The sequence below is a fragment of the Erpetoichthys calabaricus genome, chromosome 18 (genome assembly GCF_900747795.2).
Source record: "Erpetoichthys calabaricus chromosome 18, fErpCal1.3, whole genome shotgun sequence".
NCBI classification, from domain to species: Eukaryota; Metazoa; Chordata; class Cladistia; order Polypteriformes; family Polypteridae; genus Erpetoichthys; species Erpetoichthys calabaricus.
Window position 1 is genome coordinate 77,908,264 of NC_041411.2, and position 19,056 is coordinate 77,927,319.

At 41.7% G+C, this 19,056-nt stretch overlaps 1 protein-coding gene across 1 annotated transcript in view; it reads left to right on the forward strand.

Annotated features, from left to right (window-relative positions):
• Positions 1 to 449: 449 nt before the first annotated feature.
• The window catches only part of lmcd1 (LIM and cysteine-rich domains 1), a 94,693-nt gene continuing 76,086 nt past the window's right edge, over positions 450 to 19,056 (forward strand). The window contains exon 1 of the mRNA XM_051921029.1: positions 450 to 593. Within this exon, the coding sequence (XP_051776989.1) occupies positions 567 to 593 (27 nt within the window). The 5' untranslated portion in view covers positions 450 to 566. The remainder of the gene's footprint in view (positions 594 to 19,056) is intronic.

A 19,056-nucleotide genomic window follows, 5' to 3' on the forward strand; every position in this document is an offset into this window, starting at 1 on the left:
CGTGAAAGTATGAGCCGAAAAATCCATGGGTGGGTATCCCCGAAAGAACAGAAACAGTGAAGTCACATTTCAGAGTCTATAATAAAGCATCCTTCCCGCAGACGGTGACTCTAACATCGTTTTCGCTGTCACGCGTCTGCCGGGTGCGGTTACAATAGCTGCCAAACTTCAATTGATTTATAGAATCGCCCTTTTTTCCTTTAAAGGAAGAAATGCGTCGGTTTAAACGAATTAAAAGTGGCTAAACTTCGGTGGAAACCTGAATTCCTTCAATCTCTATCACTGACGGGTGATGTCATGTCTTCGGGGGAGGCTGATCCCGGTCCTCAAAACTCAGTAGAGGCTCTAATTGGGCGGATCTGTGGCCGCTCTCGTCTCTGATTGGTTATCGCGACGTTCTGTTCGCGTCCCGCCTCCGTACTAAAGAAGCCGCTCGCGCGCGGTGGCTACACACAGTTCGTGAATGAGAAGCGGGCGGGGCGGCGTAGCACGCAGCAAAGAGGCAAGGTGTCGCGACCTATCTGATCCTTCCATTGCCACACACTCAGCTCGGAGGCTGAACTCCAATGGAGCTCACCAGCGCAATTAAGACGGTAAGGCTCGCCATCGAGAAAAATGCACAGACTCGCAAGGGGATTCTGAATAAAGCTGCTCTCTCTTGACAACAGGAAGGTGCCAACTTATTCCGTGAAGTAGCTTTATGCTGGCACAGCCTATCAGTGAACGGCAGCTCTGCCCGTTTTCAGCTCAGGGACATTAATAAAAATGTAGAAAGTTTTCACTGGACACAAAATGTTACACTGGCATCATACACAGACAGAGGTGTGTAAAGTTAATTAGTAAGCTGCAGAAAATGACAAATAAAAATATAGACTTTTAAAGCTGTCACTTTATTAAACTTAATCTCGTTAGAATTCGCTACCAACATCTGCTGTTCAATTAGGGTATCACTTGCTGATCAGAGCGACTCATTGTTAAATTAATTTTGTCAGTGACAAAAAATATACGTTGCGCTCTCGTGAAATTTCAACTAACATGCTTTGAATAGTGTACTTTTAACGTGGTTTAACATATTTCTACACCTGCTTGTAACATTTTCATCTTTAGGTCCTCTATCTATCTATCTATCTATCTATCTATCTATCTATCTATCTATCTATCATATAGTGCCTTTCATATCTATCTATCTATCTATCTATCTATCTATCTATCTATCTATCTATCTATCCATGCAGATTATTAACCCATTAATCGATTTAATTAGCTAAGTAACAGCTACGCACAACACCATCATGTTATGTCGTTTTTGTGTTTGAACACACGAGCTGACCTCTGGCTGCTGTCAGTCAATCTGTGGAAAGCACTCACCTATGCCATGTTACGTTATACTGTAAATAGATACTGCATCTACCTACAGACAGAAAAATAAAAATAGTTGGAAGGTATCTATCTATCTATCTATCTATCTATCTATCTATCTATCTATCTATCTATCTATCTATCTATCCTTTTTTAGACAATTATAGAAATGTGTCAATCTGCTAGTTAAGGGTTTGTAATAATGAAAGTTCACCTTCCCGTTCTTGCTGATTGTATGACCCAGATCCATTTACGGTACCTCCATGTGCTCACTGTTTCAACAGAACAGTTCTAATATTTCCAAGCCCATTTAATCCAATTGGTAGGGGGCTGGAGCATACACTGGCAGTATTGGGCACATGGCAGGAAGTAACTCAGGGCGGCTGCCAGTCTATTGCAATGCCCATTCACAAATAAACCCCACTCACATATGGCCAATTTTTAATATCAATTAACATACTGTAACATGCACATGTTTGGGATGTAGGAGGAAGAGTGGTGTGCCCAGAGAAAACTCCACATAAATACGGTGAGAACATCCAACCTGGTGCTGGATTTGACCCCACTGCTGTTGATCTGTGAGGTAGCAGTGCTCTCCAATGTGTAGCCATGCCATAAACAAAACCAAAACATTTTAAATTGTGCTGCAATGATAATAAAGATCATTTTTGAATATTATCTGAGTAAGTCATATTTGGGTATAGACTTTTCAAACCTTGTATAAAATATTAGAAAACCAACCAAGCCTGACTGAAATGTGCATCTTTTACATTTTGGGGGCATTAAGGTAGCACAGTGGCAGAGACTGCTGCCTAACAGCCTCAGGCACTTGGGTTCAGGTAGCTCTGTGTGTTCTACTGCTTTGTATTTGACCCTTCCAGAGTAGACTAAGGCTCTAAAGGAATTTTTTTTTTTTACTTAATATTTTTTTTTACTCATTGAAATTAATTTTTTTGTGCCTCGTTTCCATCCTCCATTCATTTATGTGATATACGCCTCAAGTTGTTCTCCTCTATCTGTCTGTCTGTGTAAACCTGCAGCTGTAACCTTCATTTAATCTGAGTAGACCCCACGCTTGTGTGCCATTTTATGTAAACCTTTGGTATGTGACACCTTTAATAAAGAGCACCATCCACAGAGCCACAGATCAGGCTGTCCCAGCACAAAATATCGACTCACATCAAAGAGTCACCAGTCCATTAAAAGGGACACAAACCTTAACTCCATACATAGTTGTCCATTTTACCTTTGGACGAGAGTTCTGAAACAATTACTCATTTAAGATATTTGTTCACTTCTAGAGATGCAGGACCATAAACTAAACTAAAACAATTTCTGATGCTCATAGCACCAGCAGTTTTTAATCAAAATTTAATTTATTTAGTGCCCTTTGCAGAACATACCATAAGCATGCTCTTTACAAAAGAAGTGAGGTGCAAATTCCAGTATTTTTAATAGCCTTCCACCTGTAAAAGAGAAAAAAAAAATTTGAAAGCCTTCGCAAAACCAAATAGTTTCCATAAAATGCAAAATTCAAGAGTATGTTTGTACCGATTCTACATTTCCTCAGGTGCCTCACAAAGTCAGTGCTATCGTGTACACCTGAGTTGTACGTCTTGGAAAGCTGGGGCTTTGCACCCCAAATAATCCAAAGCAGTGAGAGGTTACGTTTGCCCCCTCATCGCGGGCAAATATGTGTCCCCCCCTCCCCTTTGACTCTCATGGTTTCTTTTGTTTTGGTGATGCGCACAACCACAATGCTGTCACAGTGCCACTTTCACAGATCTGCCACCACATTCCTCTGTGTCATTGTTACTATATTTGTTTGTAGAGTGATGGGTGAAGAGGGAGAGCAGTCTGAGGAGCAGCTTTGAGAGGATCCAGATTATAAAAAATAACCGCATGGAAAGAGTCTTGTTGTCCGTCATTAGCATGTGTGACATTCCCGTTAGGAAATCCAGTGTCCAGCTGCAGTTGGAGTTGCATAGGCTTAAGTAGGAACATTGTACAGAAGGCAGAAATGTAATAAAAAAATAACAGCATGATAATAGAAGTGTTTCTTTTTTCAAGGTGATTTGAGAAATGTGAAATATTTTGAAACTTGAATTCATTAAAATATCACAATGCAGTTATGCAACACTGAGTGACTCTTTGCTAAGCTAGTGGGTGGCAAAGTGGTTACTACAGTTGGGGCTCAGATTCTGGCCTGGGCACTATGTATGTGTGGATTGTGCATTCTCCCCTTAACAAAGAGGGTTTTATTTAGGAACCCTTTACACATCTGGAGACATACAAGTGTAAGTTAACTGAGGTATTTATTTGAGTGTGCAATGGACTGCTTTGTCTTGTGCCCAGTGTTGTTGGAGTAGGCTTTGGCACCCCACAACACTGTAAGGGAAAACGGGTTAAGCAAATAAATCGATGAGTGTAACGGCAAAGATGTTATTCTTTAAAGCACAAAATGGAGGCTTCTGACCGAGTTTGTGACCCTAGACTAGTCAACCAGCCTTTACCCACAACTGAAAAACAACATAATTCGGGTAACGCAATGCAGTCATAAGCAAGCAAACACTAAACAATATTCTGTACTTTTGTATTAAAATGAAAACAACATTTTTTTTTGTTCATGTACTAATTGGCCTGCGGTGGGTTGGCGTCCTGCCCGGGATTGGTTTCTGCCTTGTGCCCTGTGTTGGCTGGGATTGGCTCCAGCAGACCCCCTTGACCCTGTGTTCGGATTCAGCGGGTTAGAAAATGGATGGATGGATGTACTAATTGGTTTAAGCCCCCTTATTTTAGTTTGATAGATAACTAAAGTATGGCTCTGTTTCCCTCCATGTCGTGTTAGTAATATATTACATGATGAATACTGCATCTGTTACAATATATATGTATATATATATAAAACCCGAAATCGGCCAAAGTGGGAAATGGCCAATGTCACTGTAAATTGACCAGCCGATGTCCGATCTTTTCTGTGATTTCGGGATTTGGCCAGCCAGTTTGCGAAGTGGCATGGGGCGATCGGCCAAAGTTGGAATTAAAAAGGTATGAGCAGCGATTTGTTGCGCACTTAGTAGTGCAATTGCATCAAGCGTAGCCTTGGCGGCTCTTGTTCAGAAAGCGGACGCCATATGGTTGTGTTTCACAATAATTAAGATTAGGTGTATAAGTATAAGTGGTGAGAGAGGACATGCAGGTGATGGGTGTAAGAAAGATATGGAAGAAGATGATCCGCTGTGGCGACCCCTAACGGGAGCAGCCAAAAGAAGGAGGAGGACATTAGGTACATAAGTAGGTTTCACATTTCTGTTATCATTTTAGCCCTAAAATAGTGACTTAACATCAGGGACCTATTGTATTGACTTTAAGGTTAGTGTTTGGCCGAAGGGAAGGCCGTCTCAAGTGGCGTCTACTTTCTGATTAAGACCCGCCTTGAGCAGTTTCTCGTGCAGAATGGAAAACTCACTTCTGAATCTGCATCTGAAAGTTTTTAAGCATCTTCGCACCTTGAGCAGACAGTCTTACATCAGCGCATCGAATTTTGGCCAGGGAGTTCTCACCATTTTGTGAAATGGCTGGCCAAAGTAGCATATACACTGGTCCTTTCTAGTAATTCGGACTTTGGCCACACGAAACGGCCGAAATGCGAAAAGTCCAGCCAATTCGGGAACTGGATGAACTTTGGATTTTGGCTGTAACATATATAATGTGTGTGTTCGCCCAGTTCAGAAGGCAGTCCAGGTCATGTTGAATTCATTTTCCTACATCCTCATTGTCTGCCATCCCTCCAATTTTAGTGTCATTGGTGAATTTGACAAGTTTATCTATCTATCTATCTATCTATCTATCTATCTATCTATCTATCTATCTATCTATCTATCTATCTATCTATCTATCTATCTATCTATCTATCTATCTATCTATCTATCTATTATATAGAGCCGGGGTGTCCAACTCTGGTCCTGTTGGGCCGCAATGGCTGCAGGTTTTCATTCTAACCCTTTTCCTAATCAGTTTTCACTGCTAATTAACTCATTTTCCCATCATTTTAATAGCCCTGTTTTTAAGAATTCAGTCCTCTGAATTGATTCCTTTCTTCTTTAAATGACAGCCAAACAGAAATGAGATATGAAATGAGCCGACAGATGACCAGCTAAATTGGAACGTCAAACTCCAGCCAATTTCACTCCAACCAGTTTCTTAATGAGAAGACAGTTCTTGCTTTTAATTAAAGCCATTATTGAATATCATGACTTGTGGCTGCTCTCGTTCTGCCACAGCAGACTTGATTTTCTGTTTTTTTTAAGATCACCATCAAGATGTTTTGGTGACCTGAACAGACCAACATGACCGAGACCTTCACCTTTCTTTATTGTCAGGTTAGCTGGTCATGTGGCGGCTTGTTCTATGTCATCTCATTATTGTTTGGCTCCTCATTAAGGAAAAAGACACAACTAAGCGGTCTGAGTCACATCAATTAAAATTGAGGCAAAAGAAGTTAATCAGCAGTAAAAATGGCTCACTAATTAAGAACATGGTTAGAATGAAAACCTTCATATACTGCGGCCCACCAGGACCGGAGCTGGACACCCCTGATATAGAGCCTATCTATCTATCTATCTATCTATCTATCTATCTATCTATCTATCTATCTATCTATCTAATGTTCTTGACTAAGTACAGGCTCAGTGTGCATCCCAAATTTATGAGTATAATAAAATAACAGTAAATTCTTAAATCTTGTAACATTAACTTGCTTGCACATTTAAAATATATTAAGCACAGATAGGATGAGTATAATTAACATTGATGATGGACAATGGACCTCACTGTGCATTTCCTGAGCATATGTAAGGTTTATAATGTACTCTGACATGAACTCAGCACTCGCTATACAGTAGAAGGGGACTCTGTAAAATAAGGATTTGTGTATGCTGTCCCCCATCTATTATAGTAGTGTTGCTGGATTTGAAAGAGTCTTTTTATTAATGTTAATTTCAGCTCCTGTTTCCTGCAATCCAGCCTTCCTTGTGATATACTTGGCGTAAAACCCAGTCTTGGTGTGGCCCTTTTCTAATTTTCGAGCCATTCTGCTTTTCCATATTCAGTGTGACAAGTGCTCCTTTGTTATTAATTTAGTTCTTATACACACTGGTTATAACAATCAGGGTGTGTTTCCTGTTGCGATCAGCACTAAAGTGTATATCCGTATGATTAAAGTCTATTCACTTATTTACAGAAGTGGGTAACAATCCAATTTCTTTATATTAGCTGTCATTGTCTATGGTGTTGTTGCTATTTTTCACAATTACCCTTTTAGTATAATTTTCTACTGAATGTGTTTTAGTAATGAGGCGGTAGGATAACAAAATCTAATAGAAGCAGAAGTCGAACAGCAGCTGATTGTTTTCACTTCTTAAGCAATTGCAAATTGTCAGCGTGTCTCACAGCAGGGCTACTCGACACTTGGAGGCTTTCTTGAATGTCACTCACTTTTTCAGTGGATCATTTTTGGTTGTAATTAGACTTCATTGCTAGTCTGAAGTCTTGTTTTTTTTTTTTTTCTGCCCTCGATATATAAATGTAGCAAAACTTTGCATTACTTTTGTTTCAGGTTGGTCCTCACAAGTGTATTCTGTCTAGTTTCTTAGTATTTAGTGTTCTGGTAAAGTTTGCCAAAAATTCACACAGATTGCATAGGACAAACTTCTGGGTAATGACTGCACAGCTCTAATACAGTATTGTCCCCGGAATACGAACGCCCCAGAACTCGAACAACTTGGAATCCAAACGAAAAATTCAAGCAAATTTTCCCCTGGAATCCGAACGATCCCAGCACGTTGTTCGTGTTTGTTTGTGTGTATGTTTATATACAATTTTATATATATGTTCCTGTTACACATTGTATTGTAAATATTCCTGCTGTTGTAAGTGACTATAATAACATCCCATACTAATCATGTGACTATTCTAATATTGAGTCCTCTCACAAGTCACTACTTATTAAAATAATCTCCTTTCTTACTGTAACGTGTCATGTTCTTCTCTCCCTCATCATCATTTCATTAACGCTTTTATTCTTGTTAAAATTTCGCAAGCGCAATTTGCCATATATTTGCCATATATTTAAGCAATATATGGTTGGGGTGCACGTCAGGAGCAGGACATAACAGGAGCAGAGGATGTCTGGAAGTGAATAGAGAGACAAAGCAAAGAGCCAAAAAAGACAGGTGCTGTTCAGGCTTTTAAGTATGCGAAGTGCAGCACGAGAAGAATATCACGTGACAGAGCAGCAGCAGCAGTCCACCAAGTAAGGGAGCAAAGAGGAGGTGAACTGTATTTATTCCTATTGTATCAGCGTTTAAGAGGGGGTTTTGGAGGAGCATCCGTGTCTTCTAGGGATGCATTCAGCCCCCTGTTCACTATATATATGTGTATATATGTATGTGTATGTATATACAGTGCATCTGGAAAGTATTCACAGCGCATCACTTTTTCCACATTTTGTTATGTTACAGCCTTATTTCAAAATGGATTAAATTAATTTTTTTCCTCAGAATTCTACACACAACACCCCATAATGACAATGTGAAAAAAGTTTACTTGAGATTTTTGCAAATTTATTAAAAATAAAAAAATTGAGAAATCCCATGTACATAAGTATTCGCAGCCTTTGCCATGAAGCTCAAAATTGAGCTCAGGTGCCTCCTGTTTCCCCTGATCATCCTTGAGATGTTTCTGCAGCTTCATTGGAGTCCACCTGTGGTAAATTCAGTTGACTGGACATGATTTGGAAAGGCACACACCTGTCTATAGAAGGTCCCACAGTTGACAGTTCATGTCAGAGCACAAACCAAGCATGAAGTCAAAGGAATTGTCTGTAGACCTCCGAGACAGGATTGTCTCGAGGCACAAATCTGAGGAAGGTTACAGAAAAATTACTGCTGTTTTGAAGGTCCCAATGAGCACAGTGGCCTCCATCATCCGTAAGTGGAAGAAGTTCGAAACCACCAGGACTCTTCCTAGAGCTGGCTGGCCATCTAAACTGAGCGATCAGGGGAGAAGGGCCTTAGTCAGGGAGGTGGCCAAGAACCTGATGGTCACTCTGTCAGAGCTCCAGAGGTCTTCTGTGGAGAGAGGAGAACCTTCCAGAAGGACAACCATCTCTGCAGCAATCCACCAATCAGGCCTGTATGGTAGAGTGGCCAGACGGAAGCCACTCCTTAGCAAAAGGCACATGGCAGCCCACCTGGAGTTTGCCAAAAGACACCTGAAGGACTCTCAGACCATGAGAAAGAAAATTCTCTGGTCTGATGAGACAAAGATTGAACTCTTTGGTGTGAATGCTAGGCGTCACATTTGGAGGAAACCAGGCACCGCACATCACCAGGCCAGTACCATCCCTACATTGAAGCATGGTGGTGGCAGCATCATGCTGTGGGGATGTTTTTCAGCGGCAGGGACTGGGAGACTAGTCAGGATAAAGGGAAAGATGACTGCAGCAATGTACAGAGACATCCTGGATGAAAACCTGCCCCAGAGTGCTCTTGACCTCAGACTGGGGCGACGGTTCATCTGTCAGCAGGACAACGACCCTAAGCACACAGCCAAGATATCAAAGGAGTGGCTTCAGGACAACTCTGTGAATGTCCTTGAGTGGCCCAGCCAGAGCCCAGACTTGAATCCGATTGAACATCTCTGGAGAGATCTTAAAATGGCACCGACGCTTCCCATCCAACCTGATGGAGCTTGAGAGGTGCTGCAAAGAGGAATGGGCCAAACTGGCCAAGGACAGGTGTGCCAAGCTTGTGGCATCATTCAACAAGACTTGAGGCTGTAATTGCTGCCAAAGGTGCATCGACAAAGTATTGAGCAAAGGCTGTGAATACTTATGGACATGGGATTGCTCAGTTTTTTTATTTTTAATAAATTTGCAAAAACCTCAAGTAAACTTTTTTCAAATTGTCATTATGGGGTGTTGTGTGTAGAATTCTGACGAAAAAAATGAATTTAATCCATTTTGGAATAAGGCTGTAACATAACAAAATGTGGAAAAAGTGATGCGCTGTGAATACTTTTCGGATGCACTGTATATATACAGTGTAATATATATATAATATATAATATATATAATATTATATGTGTACAGTGGTGTGAAAAACTATTTGCCCCCTTCCTGATTTCTTATTCTTTTGCATGTTTGTCACACAAAATGTTTCTGATCATCAAACACATTTAACCATTAGTCAAATATAACACAAGTAAACACAAAATGCAGTTTTTAAATGATGGTTTTTATTATTTAGGGAGAAAAAAAATCCAAACCTACATGGCCCTGTGTGAAAAAGTAATTGCCCCCTTGTTAAAAAATAACCCAACTGTGGTGTATCACACCTGAGTTCAATTTCCGTAGCCACCCCCAGGCCTGATTACTGCCACACCTGTTTCAATCAAGAAATCACTTAAATAGGAGCTGCCTGACACAGAGAAGTAGACCAAAAGCACCTCAAAAGCTAGACATCATGCCAAGATCCAAAGAAATTCAGGAACAAATGAGAACAGAAGTAATTGAGATCTATCAGTCTGGTAAAGGTTATAAAGCCATTTCTAAACATTTGGGACTCCAACGAACCACAGTGAGAGCCATTATCCACAAATGGCAAAAACATGGAACAGTGGTGAACCTTCCCAGGAGTGGCCGGCCGACCAAAATTACCCCAAGAGCGCAGAGACGACTCATCCGAGAGGTCACAAAAGACCCCAGGACAACGTCTAAAGAACTGCAGGCCTCACTTGCCTCAATTAAGGTCAGTGTTCACGACTCCACCATAAGAAAGAGACTGGGCAAAAACGGCCTGCATGGCAGATTTCCAAGACGCAAACCACTGTTAAGCAAAAAGAACATTAGGGCTCGTCTCAATTTTGCTAAGAAACATCTCAATGATTGCCAAGACTTTTGGGAAAATACCTTGTGGACTGATGAGACAAAAGTTGAACTTTTTGGAAGGCAAATGTCCCATTACATCTGGCGTAAAAGGAACACAGCATTTCAGAAAAAGAACATCATACCAACAGTAAAATATGGTGGTGGTAGTGTGATGGTCTGGGGTTGTTTTGCTGCTTCAGGACCTGGAAGGCTTGCTGTGATAGATGGAACCATGAATTCTACTGTCTACCAAAAAATCCTGAAGGAGAATGTCCGGCCATCTGTTCGTCAACTCAAGCTGAAGCGATCTTGGGTGCTGCAACAGGACAATGACCCAAAACACACCAGCAAATCCACCTCTGAATGGCTGAAGAAAAACAAAATGAAGACTTTGGAGTGGCCTAGTCAAAGTCCTGACCTGAATCCAATTGAGATGCTATGGCATGACCGTAAAAAGGCGGTTCATGCTAGAAAACCCTCAAATAAAGCTGAATTACAACAATTTTGCAATGATGAGTGGGCCAAAATTCCTCCAGAGCGCTGTAATAGACTCATTGCAAGTTATCGCAAACGCTTGATTGCAGTTATTGCTGCTAAGGGTGGACCAACCAGTTATTAGGTTCAGGGGGCAATTACTTTTTCACACAGGGCCATGTAGGTTTGGATTTTTTTTTCTCCCTAAATAATAAAAACCACCATTTACAAACTGCATTTTGTGTTTACTTGTGTTATATTTGACTAATGGTTAAATGTGTTTGATGATCAGAAACATTTTGTGTGACAAACATGCAAAAGAATAAGAAATCAGGAAGGGGGCAAATAGTTTTTCACACCACTGTATGTGTATATATCTATATATGTGTATCTGTCAGTTTCCCTTTATCTCAGTCAGGGTTGCTAGGGATCTGGACCTTATCCTTGTAGGAGACCACAAATGTGAAACCAATTCACTTTTTTAACTCTAGAGAACTGCAGCATTTTTTTAATTTACATTTGGGGGCTGCAATCCATTGAGAGTTGCTTTTGCCTCCTTTTGAGGATTTCGTGGAAATGTGACATTGCATTGTTGTTAAACAGATTCATCACTCGCACTGCTACAGCCTTGTTCAGGTGGTGCTTTTCTACAAAAGTTTGCACTTTTTCCAACATTTTCGAGCACAGGTTCAATGAGTGTACATACATACATGCCTATATACACTGTGACCACCAGGTGGCATAGCAGTGTTCCAAACTCCCAGACACAACTACGCAACACAGTCCCAGGTTCAAATATAAAGTTTTTATTCCACACAGTACCTCCAAAGGGTTCCAATTGTCTCCTTTTCAGGCTGCACAACAAAGTAATAAGGTTTTCTTTCTCCTTCCACACCTCCCACATAGTCTCATCCTCCTCTTCCTGACTGTGACTACTCATGCAGGAGCCCTGGCTTCTTTTATGCTGATCCTGGGAGTACATGCGGTGCCACAGTATTGCACACTGAATGCACTTCCAGGTCATGTTGAAACGGGACCCAAGAACCTCAGAAGGGTTCCCAGCTGCCTGCCATGCAAGTATCCATATAGGTGTTCCACCAGTGAAATGCTGCCACTCTGTGTACGTGGGGGAAAAACACGCCCAACGGGAAGCAGACACCTTCTGTCCCTCTGTGTAGGCCATCCTTCTGGGAAAGGCACCCGCACTAATCCTAGTCGGGACGCCAGTTCTTCCCACTCCTTCTATTACGGCCTCCCTTCCCAGTAAGGAGCCAGTTCACATCCTGGTCTGGATCCCGGTGCATCCAACATGGCGATCACAATATGAACTAGCATGGGTACACTGTTTAGGTCCATTGACTAAATTTTGGATCAAAATACAGGGTGAGTCAAAATTATGTTAACATTTGAATGGCGGAAACAATTTATTCACAAAACATACGTCATATGTGCACAATGATTTACAGGAATGTCTCATCCTGTTTGCCATCATTAGAACATTAGAACAATCTGGACAAGAACAGGCCATTCAGCCCAACAAAGCTCGCCAGTCCTATCCACTTATTTCTTCCAAACAAACATCAAGTCGAGTTCTGAAAGTCCCTAAAATCTTATTGTCTACCACACTACTTGATCGCTTATTCCAAGTGTCTATTGTTCTTTGTGTAAAGAAAAACGTACTAATGTTTGTGCGAAATTTACACTTAACAAGTTTCTGTGTCCCCGTGTTCTTAATGAACTCATTTTAAAGTCACCGTCTCGATCCACTGTACTAATTCCCTTCCTAATTTTAAACCCTTCAATCATGTCACCTCTTAATCTTCTTTTGCTTAAACTGTAAAGGCTCGGCTCTTTTAATCTTTCCTCATAATTCAGCCCTTGTAGCCCTGGATTCAGCCTAGTTGCTCTTCTCTGGACCTTTTCTAGTGCTGTTATGTCCTCCTTAATAATAATAATAATACATTTTATTTATATAGCGCCTTTCCCATGCTCAAGGCACTTCAGAGTTTAAGAAAGAACGGCAGGGTATACAGTACATAGCATTATATTAAACCAGATAAATAAATAAAGAAGAGTAAGATAGTAATTCAGAGAAAAGCCTAACAGACAACATAACTGATGGTCTCGCACACACACATACAGGTTACATGAGCATCTTGACAGAGAGGTAAACTGAGAGAAGGGTAATAAAGTCAAGTAGAGCTAAAAGCCTTCCTGAACAGATGAGTTTTGAGTTGTTCATGGAGTCAGCTGATCTCATTCATTTCAGTAGGTCATTCCAGAGTCTGGGCGCTATACAGCTGAAGGCCCTGTCACCCAGTGTGGGGAACAACAAGATTGCCAGAATCAGAGGACTTTAGTGGGCGGACAGGCACATAGTGATGGAGAAGGTCACTGATGTAGTTTGGCGTGAGGTCGTTTAAGACTTTGTAGGTTATTAGTAGAATTTTATATTCAGTTCTGTAGGACACAGGGAGCCAGTGAAGGTGAAGCAAGATGGGTGTGATGTGCTCGCTGCTGCTGGTCCGTGTAAGGACTCTTACAGCCAAGTTTTGAGCAAGCTGGAGCTGTGATAGAAGAATAGAAGGGGCACCTGCCAGTAGGGAATTACAATAATTGATGCAGGATGTGATAAAACCATGGACAAGTTTCTCAGCATTAGAAAAGGAGAGGAAGGAGCGAACACGTGATATGTGACGGAGGTGAAAGTAAGAAAGTTTCTTAATGTGGTTTATGTGGGCGGAATAAGAAAGGGAGGAATCAAAAATGACACCAAGATTCTTTGCAGTAGAGGCAGGTCTGATGAGATCACCGCGCAGATGGACTGGGAAGGAGCTCATTTAATTGGTCCCAATTAGCAGCAGTTCAGTTTTGTTGCAGTTTAATTTTAGAGTTCTGCTCCATCCAGGTTTTAATTTCACTGAGGCAGGTTGTGAGCTGAGAAAGCTCTGATGAAGTTCCACTTTTAACATTGAAATAGAGTTGAGTATCGTCTGCATAAAAATGATAACCCAGTCCAAAGCTATGGATAAAATGGCCACGGGGAAGCATATAAATACAGAAAAGGAGAGGACCGAGGACAGAGCCCTGAGGAACCCCTTGTGTGACTGGCGCTGTGCTGGATCTGCTGTTGCCAAGACTAACAAACTCTTGCCTATAATTCAGGTAGGACTTGAACCACTGGAGGGCAGTGCCAGATATACCCAGCATGTTGTCCATTCTGGACAGTAGAATGTCATGTCTGACCTGAGTGTCAAATGCTGCACTGAGGTCTAACAGAATTAATATGCTGGATTGTCCACAGTCTGCTGCCATAAGCAAATTATTGATTACCTGTAGAAGAGCAAACTGAAAGAGTTCCATCAAATTATTAGAAGTTAAGTAGTTGGTGAGTTGGGAAGCTACAACACACTCAAGAACTTTTGACAGAAAAGGTAAGTGGGAAATAGGCCGAAAATTGTTAAGATTGTCCGCATTAAGACCAGACTTTATTAACATTAGGGTTACAGACACAGGGCACAAAGCCAGTGTCAACGGATGAGTTTATTATTGTTGTAATAGTCGGGATTATGGCATGAAGGCAGGATTTAAGTAGTGTGGTGGGGATGGGGTCCAGTGCACAAGTAGTCAGCCTATCTTACAAAGCAGATGTGACTGGTGAGAATTTAGAGAAGGAGCTGGATGGAGTGGGAAAACAGGGAGAGATATAAAGAGATGATGTATTTATGTTAGTTGAATTATTTAGATCTTTAATTTTGTTACGGAAAAAGTGGAGCAATTTCTCACAGACTTGAGTAGAGGAGGTAATTGGGCCAGATGCGGGTTCGAGTAGTTTATTAACTACAGAGAACAAAACCCTTGGGTTATTGTGGCCACTTTCTATTATTCTACCATAATGGGTGTTCTTAGCAGCAGTTAGTGCTTCTCTGTAAGCTCTTTGGTGGTCAGAGAAAGCCTGGATGTGCACAGTGAGGCCAGACTTACGTGACATTCTCTCAAGGCGTCGTCCAGCTGCTTTCATAGATTGCAATTCTGAATTATACCAAGGAGCTGAACGCTTAATGGAAACCTCCTTATGTTTTAAAGGAGCCGTTTTATCTAATGCTGAATGAAGGGCTGTGTTATAGTGGTCAACAAGACTATCTAGTGTTGATGGAATAGGTGATGACAGTAAAAGATCAGAAATGGATCCAGAAAGGATAGAGGGACAGATATTTTTAAGGTTTCTGTAAGAAATTTGTCGTTTACAGGTAAGAGGAAGGAGAGGTAATGAGACAGTGAAAAGTACTGTTTTATGGTCAGAGAGTCCCAAATCAGTGCTGTAAGTGTTTACAACAGATAGTCCAGATGTACAGATCAGGTCCAATATATGACCACCAAAGTGGGTGGGAGAATCCAACATGTTGTGTCAAGTCAAAACAGTCCAATAAGGATAGGAATTCATTTCTTAGTTTAGATGTGGGGATTTCAATATGGATGTTGAAATCACCCAGAAGAATGACTCTCTGGAAAAAGAAACTTAAGTGGATTAAAAGTTCAGTCAGATCAGATAAGAAGGATGCATTGTGTTTTGGAGGACGATAGAGAACAATGAGCAAGACAGGACCTGATTCTGTTATTAGTTTAAGAGCCAGACATTCGAAAGACAATGGACAGTCAATTGGGATTCTTTTGATGTTTAACTCCACTCTGACAATTACTGCAAGTCCTCCGCCTTTGTCTTGAGCTACGAGGCTCTGTGAGGAAAGTGTAACCAGGTGGTGTCGCCTCCGTGAGAGGCGTTAATTCATTTGGTTTTTGCCAAGTCCCTGTTAAGCACAGCATATCAAAGTTTGGTGTCAGTGATGAATTCTGACAGCATCAATGCTTTGCCATTAAGAGATTTTTTGTGCTTTTGTAGCCTGGAGACCAAAACTGCTCACAGGACTCAAGATGGGGCCTCACCAGTGTGTTAGTTATAAAACCTGAGCAGAACCTCCTGGGACTTGTATTCCACACACCGTGCTATATAACCTGACAGTCTGATAGCTTTCTTAATGGCTTTTGAACACTGTCGGGAAGTCCACTATGACTCCTAAATCCTTCTCATAAGGGGGACTCTCCATTTTCTGACCGCCCATTGTGTATTCAAACCTCACATTTTTACTTCCAATGTGTAATACTTTACATTTACTGACATTAAATTTCATCTGCCACACATCTGCCCAAGCCTGTATGCTATCCAAGTCCTTCTGTAATGATATAATGGATTCCAAATTATCCACCTATCATGTTCAACACATGCACCATATGTAGCACATAAATGGTCCACAAAAATTGTATATAAGTATATACGTAGCAGCACAATTAGTGTTAACATCATTTTGACTCACCCTGTATATAGCTTAGGGTTTACCCTGTTTAAGTGTTGAAACTCTGTAGAATTTGGTGAATGGAGGTTCAATGGTGTGGATTTGCATACTGGTAAAACACAAGAGGGGTACTCAGTGCTGCCCATGGTGGGGGAAACTAATTAATTTCGGAACAAAACATAGCCTGAGCTCTTCCCCAGGCACAAGTGGGGAATCTGTTCAAAAACCGTCAGAGAGGTTCAGTGGTGTGGATTTACGTACCTGACGTACAAACACACATCCAGCTTTATATATCAGATTCCCATACCCACTTAATTCAGTTTAGGGGGTCACAGGAAGCTAGCGTTAAACACAAGGCAGGGACCAACTCAGAACAGGACACCATTGAATTGCAGTGGCCACTGAAACACACATCCACATAGGGCTAATTTGGAATGGCTTCTTAACCAAACATAGATCATTCTTTTTAGATGCGAGAAGGAAATTGGAATATTCAAAGAAAATCCCCAGCAAGACACTGGGAGAACTTGCAAACTCCACCCATACAGCAACCAAGAGCATGGTTCAAACCCAGAATGCTGTATCTGTGAGGCATCAGCACCAACTATTGTGACTTCCATCATTGAGGGGCTGATAAAGGAAGCAAATCCATCCTTCGAAGTTAAGCGAAAAGAGGCGTCAGGAGCAAGTTTTACTGCCTGCAGTAGAGAGGCCCATAATACATGAGCTTCACACATTCAGAACATCTTTATCAGACTGAGAGAATCCGTTATGAATAGAAATGACTTTGTTGCACCCCTAGATAATCCAAGGGAAGCTGACCTGAACAGCCCAGGCTGAGCTGTTTGCTGGCTCAGTGCTTCAACTCTCCAGTGGGCTGACACATTGGGTGGGACAGGCAGACATATGTAGGGTCATTGAACATCCTGGCTGTTACATAAGTTAGCCAGGCCCAAGCCAGAAGCCAAGGGAACAATCTGGTCACTTTATCTAAAATAACCACGGCCATCTCCTGAGCTTTATTGTAAATCCACACATTGTTGTAAAATAAGAAGAGCGAAGCCAAGAATGTGCTCTCGGAGAGCTGGATACTTGCCATGGCTCCGGCTCAATTATTCTTCCTGTCATATCAGAGGCTGAAACTTGGCAAAGCGGTTGACTGTTATTGCAAAGCCTTACTGAACAGAATCGCCAAGCTTTTGCACCCTCCTTGGTTCGAATACAAGACAAAAAAGATTTCACGCCTAATATTATTGTTAATAATAAATATTTAAGCAAATTTTTTTTGCAGCTTGTCAACTTTGCTTCCTCTGTTTGTTAGGGTTTACCCCGCTGTGGGGTGAGACTGCATTTTTCTGTGGTTCCAGGTGTTATGTTCACTCTGAATTGTAGGCACTTTTGGGTAATTCTGCTGCCCTGCCACTTCAGTGTCCTGGGTTCAGCATTGTGCCCACTCATTTCTGTGTTGAGTCGGCCCCTTCTTCTCCATGTCTGTATGGCTTTTCTCCAGGTACTCCGCTTTCTGTCCACAACACACAGATGTGGATGTTAGGTTAATTACCGAGTCCAAACTGACCTGGAATGAATGAGGGTTAAGTGTGTCTCGTGGAAATTAGCTTTATGTGCAGAGCTGATTGGAGCCTTGCAGCCAGGGATAAACACTTGTGGATTACGAAGGTTTATAAAATGGACAGATGGATATTAAACCTAAAGTATAAAAAACACAAATGTACAGGGTGGGGCATAAAGATCTCCCACATTTCGAGGGAGAACTGTGCGGATTGTAGTCGTGGTAGAGTGGTGGGGTAGGCCTCACTCAGTAGGTTATGCGCTACCATTTTCAGTACCTATCAGGAGTTGGACCGGTGAACATTGGGGCTTTGTTGTTCAAGCTGTGGCGGACGGCCAGGACCCATGCCCGGCCGGGTTGCCTAGAAGGACCAGGAGAGCGTTTATACCTCCCCTGGACCACGAGGGGACAGCCGCCCTGGTCTGTACGAGGGCCACAGGAACCAAGCATGGAAGCTCAGCCCTACTGGGGCACGTTGTTTGTCATGTCATACTACAGAACTGTGTTGAAGAAAGGACAGAAACAGACAACCTTAGACCAGTTTTTATTTCCGAAAAGGTTGGGACCTAGTGAGCCAAAAGCAGGTCCTAGTGGGCTACAGCCTCTCCCATGGAGAGAAGGGACACCAGAGAGCCAGAGTCCTGATGTTCTTATGGAAGGGGGCTCTCCTTCCAAACAATAACCACCTTCCATTTCATTCTCCTCCTCCTCCTCCTTTCCTGCAAGCCAAAGATATCAACTTAAATGGTGAGTACAGTATGAAATTGTTGTTTCTGGTAGGCTAGGCACTTTTTATAACTTTTTGGTTAGTACATTAGAAAAATTATTGGTGTTTCTGGTAAATTATGCACATTATACAACCCTTTTTTATTATGAAAAGGTTAAGTAAGTGTTGCTGTGGGAGGTTCGGAACACATTATGGGTATTTCCATTATTTCCTTATGGGAAAAATAGTCTTGACTTACAACCAACTTGAGTTACAACCAGCCCTCGCGAACGAATTGAGTTCGTACGCCAACGGTCCACTGTAATTCTATCAGTAATATCATGTATTTTTATTTCAATTTTCCACGGTATGCTCAGTGCAGTTTCTTTTAGGAACTGTCAAAGATGAGACAAAGACCCAAAAAAAGATTTGGGGTAGCCACCCATATAATTTTTCCTGGCTGCAAAATAGTTACATTGTGTACAGTTGTGTACAGGTTCGAGTCCAAAACAGGAACTGTTTTGATGATGCAAAGATGGCAGTTTTAAGTGAGAGCAGAGGAAATTAGGTCATCCGGGCCGGAACCAGAAGTGAGTTCATGAGGACCAGGCCCAGAAGTGACGTCATCAGGACCGGACACGGAAGTGATGCCATTTGGAACTGTAAG